Source organism: Kwoniella dejecticola, chromosome 1 (genome assembly GCF_000512565.2).
Source record: "Kwoniella dejecticola CBS 10117 chromosome 1, complete sequence".
Classification (NCBI taxonomy): domain Eukaryota; kingdom Fungi; phylum Basidiomycota; class Tremellomycetes; order Tremellales; family Cryptococcaceae; genus Kwoniella; species Kwoniella dejecticola.
The window spans coordinates 1,883,448-1,899,183 of NC_089301.1; the positions used below are offsets into that span (position 1 = coordinate 1,883,448).

Consider the following 15,736-nt stretch of genomic DNA (forward strand, 5'->3'; position numbering starts at 1 on the left):
CGATAACAATAACAAAGGCGAAACGCGCTAAGAATATGGTAATGATGATTACGATAAGATAAGACTCAGGCCGCTGTGTGAAATGCTCAAATACTCAAAAGCTCAAAAACTCAAGTACTCGAAAGCTCAAGGTCCAAGGTTCAAGGTCGCTCCGTCGCACCACTATCTACAGTCTCTAACGGCGGTCTCTCTAAAACAGTTTCTAAGGGTGGAGTCTCCAACGGGACAAAGAGCGACTTATCCTCTATCAGCGTCATTTCGCCCATTTTATTATCTAGTAAGGTTGTCGTAGCATCGTGTTTATGGCTGAGGCTGAGGTCGGTCGACCAGGGATCGGAGAATGTAGGTGCGGAAGGTACTTGTCCACCGTGATATCCGAGTTTACCCGTATTGGGCGTAGGTAATTCTTCCTCTTGATCGTGATCATGTTCGTGTTCATTCTCTTCTTCTGAGCTGCTCAGACCTGGATTACTCTGATTACTCGATGCGGAGGAATATGAAGCTTCCGTGATGGATTTCCGGTTTCGCTTGATTATATATCCTACTTTGGGCGAGGATGGCACGGAGGAGGTACTGCTGGTGGTGGTGGTGATTGAGCTTTGTCGTGAAGGTCCAGTACCATAAGTATGGGCGTAGTTCGGATGACGAGGAGAGAAGTTTATAGGTACTCGAGAAGAAGTTGAGGATCGGTGAGAAGAGCTCGAGGCTATACTTGACCTAGAAGAGATAGAGGATGATCTGATTGGCGATTGCATTTGCATTTGCGACTGTGACTGTGACTGCGACTGCGCTGATATAGGGGGGAAGAACGATAATGAGCCTCTACGTTGAGATAGGGATGGCAATGCCGAGAAATCAGAGGAAGGCGTTCTCGCTCTCATTGATGGTCGTCTGATACCGTTGAAATTCTCCTCACTTGCTCCGGTATGATCTATGATGGTCGCGCCTGACCCATTTGAGAACCCGCTTTCGGACACGACGCTCTGCCGGCGCAGGTACAACGATGCGGTCGATATGGTGTTTGAGCCGGAAGCGTTGCTGTAGCTTGCTCGAGTGCGATGGGGTTGGTCGGATGAGGGGAGGCCGAATAGCTGAGCGGCCGGCAAAGAGCCCCGTCTAGCGAGGAGGGAGGGAGGTATGGGCGCAGGAAGCGGTTTGGCGGGGAACATCAGCACGGAAGGTCGGCGAGATGAGCTAGCTGACGAAGGTTGAGGTTGAGGTGCCTCTTCGAAAGGCGGAACAGAAGAGTGTGTTTGAGGGAGATTGACTTCAACAGTGGCTGAGTGGACGATGGACGGGCGGCGTCCTGCGACGGGGAGGGTAGTGATGGTGGAGCAAGTCGAGCTTCTGCGGGTCGGAGGTGGAGATAATGATAGACTATGTGAGGCGGATGAAATAGGAGGAGGGTGCGAAGCGATGATGGATTCTCGTCGATGAGTCATACCTAATGCCAAGCTCCCTCGTCTAGCTAAAGTGGGCGAACCGATCGGGGGACTAGCGGAGAACCCAGAGGACGATGAACCCGAAGGGGGGATTGGATATTCGAATGGTCCTTGCTCAGCGGTTGGTGTACCGACGAACGAGTCGGTGGGGCACGTGCCGAATTTGAAACCTTCCGAAGGTAGCGCGACGTCGTCTGTCGATGACAGTGGGCTGGGTGTACGGCCGATGGAAGACGTTGACGAAGACGCAGAAGGCGACGAGGCGCCGAAAGAGTAATTGCCAAAAGCCGGAGGCGGTACAGCGAGATTGGGCAAATTAACTTTAGATGACCTTCTAACATCATTCGGGCTCGACTGCTTTGAGGGAAGAAGTACTTCCCCTGCCTCGTCGTTAACCTCCTCAGTGCTGATAATGAGACCTGAGCTCATTCTGTCTAATTCGTCGATGGGAGTCAAGGGTGGGCACCCAGAACAGCCGGAGGACGACATTGAAGCTCGAGGAGATTGTTCAGGTGAGTGTGGTGCAGATGCAGCAAAAGGTGATATGGTAGAGGAGTTCGGTATCATCGCTTGAGCTGGACGGGGAATCGACGAATGCTCGAACACGGTGGCAACGGTGGAGCGTTTCGCAGCAGGACGCCCGGCTTACGTTACTTTCGACGGGGCGAAGTCGAGATAGTGAGTGGGATAGTCGATATATATGCACAGAAGGACGAATTGAGGTCAAGCGTGTCAACGACTGATTGTTGAATAGCAAAGTGAGCAATTCAATTCATCGTCTGTATGCAAAATGCATACATTCAGCATGTCCAGATGAACTGCGTGTATGGTGAGTAGGGGTGTTATGGAAAAATGCCGAGACTGATTTGAGCTCTCGAGGAAAATCACTTTTTGCAACTAAACTTGACTAACTCAGGGTAAGAATCAGAATGGGATGTCGTGTTTTGGTGGGGTCACTCTGAGATCTGGACTTGATGCACAGGCAAACAAAGGCCAGAACCAATGGAAAGGAAAGGAAAGGAAAGGATACCGCGTATCGTTTTATCCGACATTTGACAGCTGGAGGGGGCGACATCGCTAACACCCACGGAACTGGGATCCGTCACCTGTTTGTTCCACAATTTATGATAACTGGGCGGCGACCCAGGTTACAAGAGGTATACAGAGGGTCGCAAAGCTGTTGTCTTAGGAAAATTCAAGATCTCTCTTGCGCCAAACCCTACAGGTACGATGTGCTTCAGCCGATGGAGGGCATAGAGATCGCGCGAAACCACAGAAGGATTAAGGGTCTCTATGGTTTCCGTGTTCTGGAATTACGCGTTCCTGAACATCACCAGATATACGTACTAACGAGAAACATGTAAGGCGTCGCCGCCCATAATTGAAGATAGCTGACATGTGGCAGACCAAGGGTTTCAACTAGGCGTACCGGCATCACCGATGGTAAGCTAGGGTGCCTAAATAACGAAAATCATGAGCTGTGCAGACGCGCGTGAGGAAGCGGTTGACATCAACTGGTGATTAATTTGTCGTCGCGTTCTCTAAGTTGCCCCAGGATATAACGAGATAGATTACAGTTGAGTGCATGACAATTACCTCATTCTCATTCTCATCTTTTTATCTTTCTCCCATCAACAAATGAACCATCCATCAACATCAATCATACAGTCAACTATAGTCATTCATTCGATCCCTCCATACATACGTACAGACATACATACATACAACCTCCGCATACACATCCATACTTGATTGGAGGCATGCATGATGCCACAACCACTTAGACCCGCCGACAGGTACATTCATCTCCTCCCTCCGCCTATCCTCTCTACCTTTTTGACTGCTGACCATGTTCACATCCCAACAGCTTCAACTCCTCGACGGCGACTGTAGTACCCGACAAGAAACGATCAGACCTACCGAGCACTCGATTTTGGAATCAAAGTAGCTCCAGCAGCTCGAGAACTCTTGGCAATACAAGTAGCTTGGAAGGACACATCAATACCGCTCTCAGAGTCAATGCAGGAGACGATGATGGCATGATCGGCATTCTACATTCTCAGACTCAAGATATGGGTGGAAATAACCTCTCCGGCTTGAGCTTCGTAAGTCTCCCCCTCTTCTGATAAGGGACGATCGTCAATACTGAACAAAGCTCCCCACGTCAGATGCGAGAATACATCAACTTGTCCCAAGAGGAGAGTAAACCTTCCGGCCCTTCGGCATCCCAGTCATCCTCATCCACTACCAATCAGCAATTCAACACTTTCAACCCCATACCTACGCCACGAAGCGATACTTTTGAACCGATTCAATCTCCCCATTCGACCTTTGAACCGATACCATCCCCAAATACAGTCCATAACCCCTTTCACACCCTCACTTCACCTGTCGATCCGGCTCCAGGCTACAATTTCCGACCACCCAGTGCTCATTCATACCACTCAGCAGCCACCTCCTCGATCGATGCATCAGAGTACTACAGCACAACAGATATGGATACGGATGACGATGATTTAGCTTCCGTCAACGACGGGCCCCCATTAGCTGTCAAGTCACATATCGATGATTTGGGAATAGCGGATATAGATCTGAGCGGTAAACCAGCTATCATGACGTGGACGAAATACCAGCCTCCGCCTGCTTCTACAAGCGTATCGCCAAACAATATACAGAGTCACGGTCACAGTCAAGCGGTATCTCCCCAACAAGCTGGTATCAGCTTACCTAGAAACACTGCTCACTCGCAGACAACAGCTGGTCCATCGAGAGGAGGCGGGGGAAGAAGGACAAGTGGGAGGAGTACGAATGGGATGACGGAGGAAGATAAGATAAAAGCTGATAAGCTGGAACGTGAGTTCAAATCTAATATATTCACATCTGCTAGCGTCGCACGTAGCTGATTATATCCACTTGACACAGATCGAAGGGATATCAACCGAAGATCCGCACAAAAACATAGGTTACAACGTAAAAAGGACATGGAGGAGATGTCCAAGAAATTAGCGGAAAAGGACGCTATCATCCTTCAGCTTAACCGCGATCTGGCGGTTGAAAAAGCTAGGAATGATCAATTAAGAACTTTGATGAATGCTAGACTGGCCGGAGGGACCGGCAATGCTACCTGAGCAGCGAGTGAGTGTCATTCGTGCTTGCTCTGGGACTGTTGAGTCTACAACCTCTCCTCGCCCCTGAGGCCGTCACCATCCTGCTCCTTGTACCCCTGCTTTCCACCCTTACGTACCCGGCTATCAGCCTTTGCCCCATTTCCAGTTGTCGCTCTCTCTGGTTCTCACCTGAGAAACACACCCAGCAATCATCTCTTGAAGATCACCGGCATCCTTGCATCATGTTATTCTGGTGCATGCGCACATTACATTGGCTGACTCTATGTCATCGTCAGAAATAGCCGTGCCCGCAGAACTCATAAGTCCAAATTCAGCTGTTTACCCCTACTCGAACTCCACTCCAGAAAAGAGGAGACCATCTGTAAAATATCGAAAAGCTCAAACCCATAAACGACAATGCACGACCTCATGACCCCATTGACCACGTCAACCACCCATCCTTCGAAGCTATATAGCCAGAAACGTTTGATTCACAAATAATTGTATATACTCTTTGGTATTAAATCAGATAATCATATCTTGATGCTTTGTATACTGTACTGTACATGTGTATGAACATATACCATATATCAGACTATACTCTATGCAGATAGTACTAGTATATCAATCAACAATGTGCCCAAATCGTAATCGGATTGAACACCGAGGGCGATCCGGTATCAATCGAGAATGACGAATGACCCTACATCACTTTGTTCCATTATTATTGCATGTGTCCTCCCTCCACTACGAGTACGTATATTACTTTTTCTTTCACTATATTGCTATTTTGCGCTACACGACTTGACCGTACCTGACCTCAGCTGAACTTCCCTCACTCGACCTGACCTTGACTGGTTCAACCTGCTAGAGGTGAATAAGGCCAAACCGAGTATTGTGATTGAGTTTATCTTCTAGCGCCTGTGGCCTCGTCCTATCAGATGGAAAATGAAGCACAGTGAGCGAGGGACATGAAGACGCGATGAGAGAAACCTGAAGGGTAAAGTAGACTAACCTGGTCATCGTACGAATCATCGATCTGTAGTATTGACATCAATTATCAAGTATTACAATAAGTCAGTAAAATGCAGAGTCAGCTACCGATCATCGAATATAGATAGTGAAAGAAAGGACAAGGTGACTTACACCTCCCATCAACAACTCTGCGAAAGGTCAAACCGATATCAGCTCTTTTCCTTCGCCCCTTCAGTCTGTGCGAAAGCAAGGTGTTCTATTCTGTAAAGGGGACTGATCACTCACTAACGAGCCACATCTCGGGGGTGAGATCGATACCCTAAACCATCCAATCGAAATTGTTTAGCAACAAGTTCTTGCTCTCACTGGTCACCGGAAGACGTGGCTAAGTCGAGAGAGCACTACTTACACTCTTCTGCATCATCTCAGCTTGCTCAGCTTCGAAGTTCGAAGTACAGTCAATGAGCCCTCCGACTTGTGGATGGGTGTCGAGCTCTTCGAGGAATTTCATAGCTTTCATATCGTCGCCGACTTGTGCGAATTCTGCGAGACCACATTGCACGTCAACGGGTTGACATGTGAACCCATGAAGAAGGATTGTTTAGGCGATGAGTTCATGCCATGTTCTTATGCGCGGCGCGGGAAGTTAGGGAAGATCAAATTCCAAGCCAAGACAACTCACGATAAGATACTGCATCAGGACCGTATCTAGATCTCTTCAACTCGTTATCGGTCCGCAAGATCACATTGATGATCTCGTCCCTGTTCTCTCCGGCGGGAGTTCCGTCAGTGATTGCGATGATGAGGACTGGTTTTTGGAGTCGGTTCTGTTGAGCGGGACCGAGGACAAGAGGTTGGAGGATCTTCTGCCACATCGAAGTACCCAATGGGGTGAGACCTGTATCATACCTATTTAGCCTATGGAACGCATTTTGCAGTAAAGCTCTTCAGAGGAAAGGACAGGGGGACAGACAGGGGGGAACAACACTTACCGGAGAATTTGACTTGGTTGACCAAGTTCAAAGCGTCTTGCTCTGACCTGATACCGTTTCCTTCGAGTCTGTTGTTCATGAATCGGACTTGGATTCCGTCGTCATCGAATAGGGAGGTAGCATAGGCGACTCGGGAGAGGATCCTAGAGATATCTGCCGTCAGCGACCGTAATCATCTGAGTCACACAGTATAAGAAGCTTTTGCAAGGGCCGGACTGTACTTACAATTTGAGATCGTCAATTCGTTCACCACTGTCTCTCATTCGTTAGCGATTGATCGATTGATTGATTGAGCAAGAGGATGGGCACTTACCCTTGCTCGAAAGCCATACTTCCACTGTCGTCGACGTACAAGATTACGTCGAATAAGGATAATTTGGCCTGTGCGACACCGTCAGCTTTTGTATGACACAGTACGATCGCTAATGCGGCTCACCAAATCAGAAGCGAGTTCCAAGGGCATTCTCCATTCGGAAGCGACCTTTGACAAGACGCCCGAAGAGGCGACTCTCTGAGCGATAGCTTCTAAGCTTCCTGGAGGATAGAAAGCTTGGATTTTTTGCTACGCACAGCACATCACACGAATCAGCTCAAAGCCCTCGGATTGGGTTGAGCCGCAATAAGAGGGCCATTGGGGGGGGGGGACATACCTCTTGCACACAGTGAGTCAGGGATTGTAAGATAGCTTGAGCGTTGGGTCCGCCGCCTGGAGCAGCACCGCCAGCGGCTCCGGCAGCACCTTGAGGAGGTCGATATTGAGGAGGCTGGTTACCGTATTGTTGGCCTGGTACACCTTGTTGCTGCTGACCGTATTGACCTTGGCCTTGGCCTTGTTGTTGACCGTATTGTCCCTGACCCTGTTGTTGGCCGTATTGTCCCTGACCTTGTTGTTGGCCATATTGTCCTTGAGGCTGTTGGCCGTATTGACCTGGAGGAGGTCCAGCTGGGGCACCGTACTGCTGTTGGCCTTGTTGTCCTGGAGGAGGTCCACTGGGAGCGCCATATTGGCCTGAGGTGGGTCTGCAAGCTTTGTCATCAGCATGTACGATCGATCGGCTGAGCGACCACGAATGAAATTGGTAACGAGGAGACCAACGTACCTTTGTCCGGTAGGGGGAGGGGGACCAGAGGGAGCACCGTATTGCTGTTGTTGTTGAGGTTGACCGTACTGTCCTTGAGGAGCACCGTAAGACTGTTGAGCCTGTTGAGCGGGTGGTGCACCTCCGCCATAGGGGTTGGTGTTCCCGCCTGCTTGAGCAGCTGCTAGTTTAGATGCTAGACCCATGTTGTCTTTGTTGTAGCTGTTGTTTCAGAAACGTATACACAGTAAGTTGGAATTATGGATGTAAAGCGGCAAATTGTTCGCTAGTAGATTATGGTATGGAGGAAAGAAGATTAGAATGGGTCGACCTTGATAACAGTGATAAATAAGGGTATTTATGGTTGTTGACGATTGCAGGCATGCACCGCACCGCTTTCCAAACGATGATGCATCATTTCACTTACTCACCCTGCCTTTGATCCGTATACCCCATCATAGGGCGCAGGCGGTCATAAGCACTGAGCAGGTACCCGGTGTCTTGGCGGAATGTCGGTGCGTGTAACATGGGCACACACGTCATAGCCACGTGAACGATAAAGTGGAGGTACAAATATACAGATTTGTCGATCTCCCAAACAAGGGATGTCGCGTTCCATCAATTCAGCTGCTTCAAAATTGTCTAGTTTGGCGCGTAGTGAATGAAGGTTTCAGACTATTGGGCATATAGGCATAGACGTGAAGATGGTTTGTGTGCTATGTGATCTGGATGAGCTCTCTCGGTCGAGCAGATACATGGCTTATGATGATATCGCTTGTGTGAATGCCTATGAGGAGGAGTCGCATAAGGCTGCAAATCTCATGCCGGGATAAAATGAGTAAAATGATGAAGAAGAAAATGATTATTTGTTTTGGTGTATGGTGAGATGGGTTATATCATTATTTTGGTTACTATGGTGGGTGGGTGATTCGTGTTGAATCATGTCATGTTGAGTACTAGTACGCTCACTACCAACCCACCTTATCCCCATTACGCTGCATTAGCCATTTCATACATAAGAATCATATCTCTCTGTCCTCTTGCATCTCATACACCTACTGAGTCTATTCTCGCATTCATGTCACCAGCATTCATCTAAACCTCACGAGAAACGAATAACGAGCAACGAAACCACATTGACCTCAATATCACAACAACCGCGACCAACAAAGCTGCACACAACGACCGAAAATTTACAAATCCAAAGATATAAATTCATTCATCTTGAATCTCTACATACATATTCAGCAATCTCGTTTCTGCAGAGCAACAAACAAAGCGGCGTTGCTTTAGTGGAGAAACGATATTTCATAATATACGAAACATCTCCCTCATCCCTGATTCAGTAGCAACAACAACTAATTTACCAGACCTACGCGTCTAATTGGCACAAACCACGTCTTTCGTCGTCCTCAATCAGCGACAGTCCACTTTGACACAAGATGAATCACACCTCTCCACCGCTCCCTAATCTCCATTCCTTGTCCATCTCTCCTCCACCTGGCTCATACCCCGCTCCCATACAAACGAACAACAATCAATATCGTTACAACGGAGTCTTCGGTCCCCCTTCGCAAGGATCAACCATTTCTCCGGATTGGGCTACCAGTCCCAAGAGAGCTTCGAGATCTGGTATCCCACAAGTAAGCTTCACTGTCTCTCTCAAAAAAAGAGGGAGTACCCTGCTAATTTACCCTTGCAGGGCTGGTATGACCCCAACGCCCCACCTTCTCGAGAATCACCGAATCTCAACGCTTTCGAAGCTTTCAGACGAGACGCACCTTCCCCTCCTGCGCTCTCACCGCCTTCTTCTATAACGTCCGTCCCTACCACCGCATCATCTCACCCTTACCAATCCTATCAACAGCCAAACTACCCACCAGTCGACAACTTCGTTCCCATGGCGGTCACACCCTCCCCTCCGCCGATCATGTCATATCAGCTCAACTCGGCTGCGTCCGCACCCAATCTGGCAGGATACAACCCCGCTGGCGGTCTGCCTCAATTCGGTTCCCAATCACTAGCTGGTCTGAGTAACAACAATCGATCACAAGCCAATGGGTGGAGAAACGGATATGGGATGCCTTCTATTCCTGCTTCGGACGACGATGTCATTCCAACCGCAATAGTGATCAAGAATATTCCCTTTGCGGTCACTCGAGAGACCTTGCTGGGTGTGATGGAGTCCCTCGGTGCACCCTTACCTTACGCATTCAACTATCATCACGACAACGGCGTTTTCAGGGGTTTGGCTTTCGCGAACTTCAGGGCTCCCGACGAGGCTGCGTCAGTCGTAGCTGCTTTGAACGGGTACGATGTCCAAGGCAGGAAATTGCGAGTAGAGTACAAGAAGGTTCTTCAACCCGGAGAGAAGGATAAGATCGAGAGGGAAAAGGCATTGAAGAGGATGAGAAGTATACAATTTGACAAGTCGGAAATGATGCCCCCTCCTATCACTCTGCCCAATGCCAATTCCCGACCTGTCAGCGGCGTCAACATGAACGGCGGCGGAGGCGGAGGTGGTTATGATAACAACAGTCCTCCCCAATCAGCTACTTCAACCAATTCCGACTCGCTCCCAGTCACGCTTGACTTGAATGATCCCGCAGTCCTGGACATTTACTCAAGGGTCCTGGTATTCAAGGAGGATCGCATGAGGGACGAGCTGGCTTTCTCGAAAAACCTCACCGCGACAGAAAGGCGAATCGTCCATCTGGTAGCTCAGAAATTGGGACTGTCCAGCTCAACTCGAGGCGAAGGCGAAGCGAAATCCGTAGTGGTGCTTCGGGAAGCTCCTTCCAGGCCGACTCTGACCACCTCGTCATCTGCAACGGTCTCCTCTTCATCGTATCTCTCGCCGTACTCTACCACACCGACCGACTTGTCACCCAACTTACGGATCAAGAAGTCCATGCCCGACTTGAGGGGGTTCAACGGGCCCGTCGTAGCTCGTGATCCAGCACGATCGCTCAATCCGCAAAGATCGTCTGGAAATCTCCGAGCGGATGCAGGTGGACGAGATTATGTTTCTATGGGGGCGTCAGCTGGGAGAAGAGCCTTCGGAGGTGGGAATGGTAGTGGGATTAACGGATTCAATTCGGGATCAGGATCCTTCAACAATTTATTCGGTTCCAGTATAGGCGATGTTCCACCCGTACCACCCCTTCCATCAGGATTAGGACTCCATTCGAAAGGTCACTCGATCTCTAGCTTCTCCAACCCCACGACCGGTGCCGCTATAGGTGGTGCAGATCCGATGGGAGAAATGCTCTCTTCTCAACCGCTGAGGAATCCTAGAGGCCCAGCTGGCGAATCTAGGGGATTCGGAGGAACCCTCAGACCGAGCGCAAGTAGGACAGGAGGGATCATGGGTCGAAGGGTCTCTGAGGAGGATGAAGAAGTGGAGAATTCAAGTATCGGTGGCCGATCGGGATCAGGTTCGATTGGTTCCAATAGTGCTGTTGGAAGTGAACGACATGCTGCGATGAATCAGAACCAAGCGAACGGACATCCCAATGGGCATTCTCAGGCTCAACAACCTCAAGGATATATGGAGGGTATGAGAACTAGAGAATCTTTGGAACTCTGATCGACTCCCCTCGACAATCCTCATTGCGCAAATTCCGGACATTCATACGATATACTCCCGATAATCCATCTGTCATTCTTTTTCCTACTTCTACTTCTATCCGGGGTTCTTCTGTGTGATCAAGGCACATCAACCCAAGTCAATCGAATACAGACTCAACTGACCTCAAGACAAATACGCAAATCAACAGACCGTCGAGCGACGTCAACAGCTTCATTTCATATACATTAAAATCGCTATACCAAGAAAAATAAAACTCAAAATTCACCTTGATGTCTCATGTCTTATGTCTAATGCGTTAACGATCGGAGATCATATTCATACCATACCATACCATATCATACGCACGCAATCTTCTATCGTTCTCTTTCACTCTTGTTTTTTTTTTTGGTTTTCATTTTTCTCCTTGACAAATCTCACTCATGCCCTGATGTCGTCTATGCTTTATGCTTTCATGTCTAACGGCTAACGGCTTGATGACCCCCTCGAATCGTAAATATAAGAACTGTTCTTGATGATCATGATTAATGCATAAATGGTGTACTACGATTGGCTAATTGACTAATTAGACATGGGTTCGCACATGACCGAAGCATTTCATGATTCGGCTGAGAGATTTCTGCATATGATCAGCATTGCGTCTGCAGCTGTGTGTCCGTTCATATTGGCATATGAGATATGAGATATGAGATATCTATCAGATATGAAATATGAGGTATGAGATATGAGATATGAGGATAAGATATGACTTATGCGACTCGAGTGTGATTTACAGCATGATGTGGTTTGGGCGAAATCCGAGTGTCCGTTGCCAGTGTATCAAGGAAGGATGCGATCGACTTGTCTTGGACAGTCATGTCTTGGTAAGGGCTCTCCAGGATATCTTGATGTCAATGTTGCTCTTGATACTGGTATGATGGCTTGATATACAGGTCTTTGTCTACCAGCCGCCTACAGTACACGATGTCAACCTTTCAGCTGAATCATCGTTCTGACACGGACCGCTGCAGGTAATTTACAGGATGGCAGTCGAGGATGAGATGCAATCAACTCACTTCAATCTCCTGTATTCGCACATCATCGAGGCATACATCAGGTGAGGAAACTTATCGTCTGGCGGTATTGTCAACTTTCCAGAAGTATGCGAGTAACGCATTGGGTCAGTACTTCGCTGTGAAAGTCCATGGGCGAATGCTGGTGAGTCCAACGGTCCACCTGCGTAATCGATGCCGTGCGATGATGATGTTGATTCTTCGTTGAGAAGATGACTGTTCTTCTTATTTGTGTCTGCGTTGTCGGCCTTGGATTTCATTATATGGATATATACTTCATCTACCCTATCGTCGCGCTCTTCTTGCTGCTCGTGCCACTTTTCACCCGGATCGATGGGCGTCATGCACAAAGTCCGAAGTGCCTTCGAGAGAGGTTGAAGATGAGGTGAATGCAATATCGAGGTCGAGGTGTGCGAAGGGGAAGGGGATGTGCGAGGAGTCACCAAGCTTGAGCAAGGTATTGAACACGTATTGGAAATCCGATCTTGTATCTCGTCAGCCCAAGCACTCCCCGTTTTGATGTATAAGTTCAAATCTTGGCCTGTTTGGGAAATAGGCGGTATCGACGCTGTATATACCGGCAGATCGAACAGCTGAGCGAGTATCGTCGAAATGATTGGTCTGAAAACCAAAAGAGGCAAGGTCAGTCCAGTGTATGCGTATGAGAGTGCGACTCAAGTCGATTCGAATGAGATGTAGTTTACCCACTCTGCTGCAATCTCACCGAGTATGAAGATCCTGTCGATCCAAATCTGAATACGATCTTGAGCGTCTGGAACGAGGCTCAAGAAAAGCTCACGCCAATGAAAAAATTGACTTTCCAGTAGGCATCTACAATACGAATTATCTCGTCAGACCAGCTGAACTCGAATCTCCCTGTTTCGCCTCGTCGGTGACTTACCGAGGATTGGCGCGAAGGTCTGTGAACTCTTCGACACAGACACCGTTGTCGAATCGAAGAATATCATCATTCGTTGATCTGCGATACATTCTCAGCAGAGAACGCCTGATCTCTAGCTTTAATGAGTGATGACAATATGATCCCAACGCACGATGGAAAGATGAAAAGCTTATCATCCAAACTCATAGATCCACCTTGAGGAGCGATTTCCGCCAATCGGAAAAATTGTCCCCATCTGTGGCAAGGTTAAAAATCATGCGACATTGCGTCAGCTTGTTCACTTCATCCATTTTCCATCATTATCGGCGGTACTCATTCGGCGCAAGCATATAGTAGAAAATGGAGGGCAGGAGCGCCTAGCTATACCTCCAATACAGTAAGGTCGACTCACCTCCCATTCCCATATTTATCCCTTACCCGCCTTCTGAGCTTATCGCCACTCTCATCGGTGAACATCGCGAAAAGTCCATCTTCCTCTTGGTCTGACCCAAAAGTCTCGGACAACGGGTCACAGGCATGGTAGTCGTGACCCAGTATCTTGCCGCCCAGCTTAATGACCTTATCTGTGCACGAAGGAAGGATAGGTCCAATGAAGATATCCGGCTGATTCTCAGATCCTAGTATCAAGGTAATCTGATGTTCTGCGAAATGAGCCATATTCGACAGGTAGACGCCATCAAAGGCGGTCGGGAGCCCGAGATCAGAAAGGCGTGGCAGATTACTACTGGATAGTCAAGCGGTATGAAAGCGAGCACCTTCGTTGTGGAGAAATATAGAAAGAGTGCGGACAAAAGATCTCAAAAGGAACTTGGAAAGTATATCTACATATATACACTGTATAATCACGCACGAGCATACGCTGAGTCGTCAGATACTGCACTGAGATAAGTCATTTTTGTGGCTTGATACCTGTTGGTTTTGATGGTAAACAACGGAATTGCAGATAAGAGAACACCGAAAGGAGGGTCTTGTTCCGAAGCTTGAATAGCCCTGTGTTCTGATCATCGGTCGAAGCTAGCAAAGTCCTACACAGCAATTGGTAGTGGAAGGGGAGTGAGACCAACAACCAGAAGGTGTCTTACCCGACCACTTGACATAAGTTGATCGGACTGCGCTGATCCGCGATCCCGGTCAATTCGTCGGTGCATATGCTGATGGTGAAAATGGGTCAATCCGCAGCACACGATCATCGGATCATGGGTTTCAATCAGTCGGCAAAATCCCAAAGGAGTCCTAAGCCATTCTGAACAGGATGAAAGTGAGACTGGGATCAGTGCGTCTCTTGACGACCCGCCTTACTTTTTTACTATCTTGACTGCGCTCACAGGAGGTCCACATAGCTCGTGGCCTGTCCCCAGCTGATCTCGAGATCACCCGGTAGACTTGGTGGCGAAAAATGAGATTCTTCCGCAAATCTCACTATCACATCCTCACTCTCTAGCTGTGCGGCAATGAGGTCCATGATTGACTAAAGCAGCTCGTACATACATACAGTCATCAAAATTGCCAAGGGGTGGGATGCTCCGTGCTCTGTGCTGGTATAAAACGGAACAACCCTTCAACCTCCTAAGAGCTTCATCGTAAAATCTTAATATCTGGCTAAGTGACTGATGACATGCAGCAGGGAGGATTGCTATTCAGAAAGTGATGCGATCTCATCAAGCTGTTTAGGCCGAGAGACCAGCTGAGATGCCAGCACCCAGCATCATCCTCCTTCGTCTCTCTTTTCTCCTCTGTTTCGCTCAGCTCGAGTCTGGGATCCCGAGATTGGATGACACATTTTACTGCGGTGCAACTCCATAACGTCAGCTCCTTCTTGTTGTATCGTACAGTCCGGTGAGCTCAGCCGGCCGCACTGATTGATGGTGATAGGGGTCAACTTACTGGATCATCCTGAAAATACACCAATGGCCTTTTCCCTTTCCCTTCCCTGCCTGGGGAGTAGAAGTGTGGTGATGAGGTGGCGAATAGGCGGGAGGGGTGTCTTGAGCACCTTTGGAAGGGAGAAGAGGTGTTAAGTCTATCACACGCCAATCCATTGTCAGCTCACATGGTTCGAAGCCGAAAATCGATGGCGCACAGGGAATGGCTTACTTTCTCGACTTGATGGAGTCCTGTACATTTCGCAAAGGTCTGCTGTCTGATGCGGACTCTGGGCTTTGAGTTCAGTCGAACTTTGACAAGGTATCAGCTCGATCCAATATCACATCGAGTGGCGAAATCGAGTGTTGAAAATCAATCATCATCGTCAAGTACAAAGGTGTATCAGAAGACTTGCGATATATAAATATGTACACAGTAGTCCAAATTAACTTAGACACGCCCTTTGACGTGTCTATTTGATGGGACGAAGCATGACATTCGGCTGATCGGTGATCATCGCTGACATACATACGCACATACGTACATGCGTGCCTACACACATCTGCCTCGATACAATAACCTATCTTCAAGGCTTTTTGGGGCATGTCGCACGTCTTTAGAGGACACACTTATATGTTTATGCAAGGTGTCATACTGTACAACAGATATCAATGGCGATGCGAGAGCTGTCCAGATTATATAGACGATCATTATGCAGCAGATGAGGTGCCGGGTT

At 48.4% G+C, this 15,736-nt stretch overlaps 6 protein-coding genes across 6 annotated transcripts; 2 read left to right on the top strand and 4 right to left on the bottom strand.

The window, feature by feature from the left end:
- Positions 1 to 140: 140 nt before the first annotated feature.
- I303_100706 (uncharacterized protein) lies at positions 141 to 2,009 on the bottom strand (the record flags this gene model as incomplete). The annotated part of the gene is made up of 1 exon (XM_018404079.1): positions 141 to 2,009. The coding sequence occupies one exon, from the start codon at positions 2,007 to 2,009 to the stop codon at positions 141 to 143; it is 1,869 nt and encodes a 622-aa protein (XP_018266733.1).
- Positions 2,010 to 3,209: 1,200 nt separating this feature from the next.
- On the top strand, positions 3,210 to 4,570 carry I303_100707 (uncharacterized protein; the record flags this gene model as incomplete). Its single annotated transcript, XM_065968180.1, has 4 exons — positions 3,210 to 3,238; positions 3,310 to 3,547; positions 3,611 to 4,295; positions 4,365 to 4,570. 4 exons carry the CDS (start codon positions 3,210 to 3,212, stop codon positions 4,568 to 4,570), a joined length of 1,158 nt encoding a protein of 385 aa, XP_065824252.1.
- A 1,231-nt stretch (positions 4,571 to 5,801) lies between these two features.
- Positions 5,802 to 7,801, bottom strand: I303_100708 (uncharacterized protein; the record flags this gene model as incomplete). Its single annotated transcript, XM_018404081.1, has 9 exons — positions 5,802 to 5,843; positions 5,934 to 6,067; positions 6,207 to 6,422; positions 6,517 to 6,659; positions 6,742 to 6,768; positions 6,830 to 6,897; positions 6,953 to 7,078; positions 7,167 to 7,536; positions 7,617 to 7,801. The coding sequence occupies 9 exons, from the start codon at positions 7,799 to 7,801 to the stop codon at positions 5,802 to 5,804; spliced, it is 1,311 nt and encodes a 436-aa protein (XP_018266735.1).
- A 1,236-nt stretch (positions 7,802 to 9,037) lies between these two features.
- Positions 9,038 to 11,184, top strand: I303_100709 (uncharacterized protein; the record flags this gene model as incomplete). The annotated part of the gene is made up of 2 exons (XM_018404082.1): positions 9,038 to 9,238; positions 9,298 to 11,184. The coding sequence occupies 2 exons, from the start codon at positions 9,038 to 9,040 to the stop codon at positions 11,182 to 11,184; spliced, it is 2,088 nt and encodes a 695-aa protein (XP_018266736.1).
- An 890-nt stretch (positions 11,185 to 12,074) lies between these two features.
- I303_100710 (uncharacterized protein) lies at positions 12,075 to 13,794 on the bottom strand (the record flags this gene model as incomplete). Its single annotated transcript, XM_018404083.1, has 6 exons — positions 12,075 to 12,135; positions 12,240 to 12,857; positions 12,945 to 13,067; positions 13,138 to 13,215; positions 13,289 to 13,372; positions 13,529 to 13,794. The coding sequence occupies 6 exons, from the start codon at positions 13,792 to 13,794 to the stop codon at positions 12,075 to 12,077; spliced, it is 1,230 nt and encodes a 409-aa protein (XP_018266737.1).
- A 1,048-nt stretch (positions 13,795 to 14,842) lies between these two features.
- I303_100711 (uncharacterized protein) lies at positions 14,843 to 15,259 on the bottom strand (the record flags this gene model as incomplete). The annotated part of the gene is made up of 3 exons (XM_018404084.1): positions 14,843 to 14,921; positions 15,022 to 15,157; positions 15,232 to 15,259. 3 exons carry the CDS (start codon positions 15,257 to 15,259, stop codon positions 14,843 to 14,845), a joined length of 243 nt encoding a protein of 80 aa, XP_018266738.1.
- Between the last annotated feature and the right edge of the window lie 477 nt (positions 15,260 to 15,736).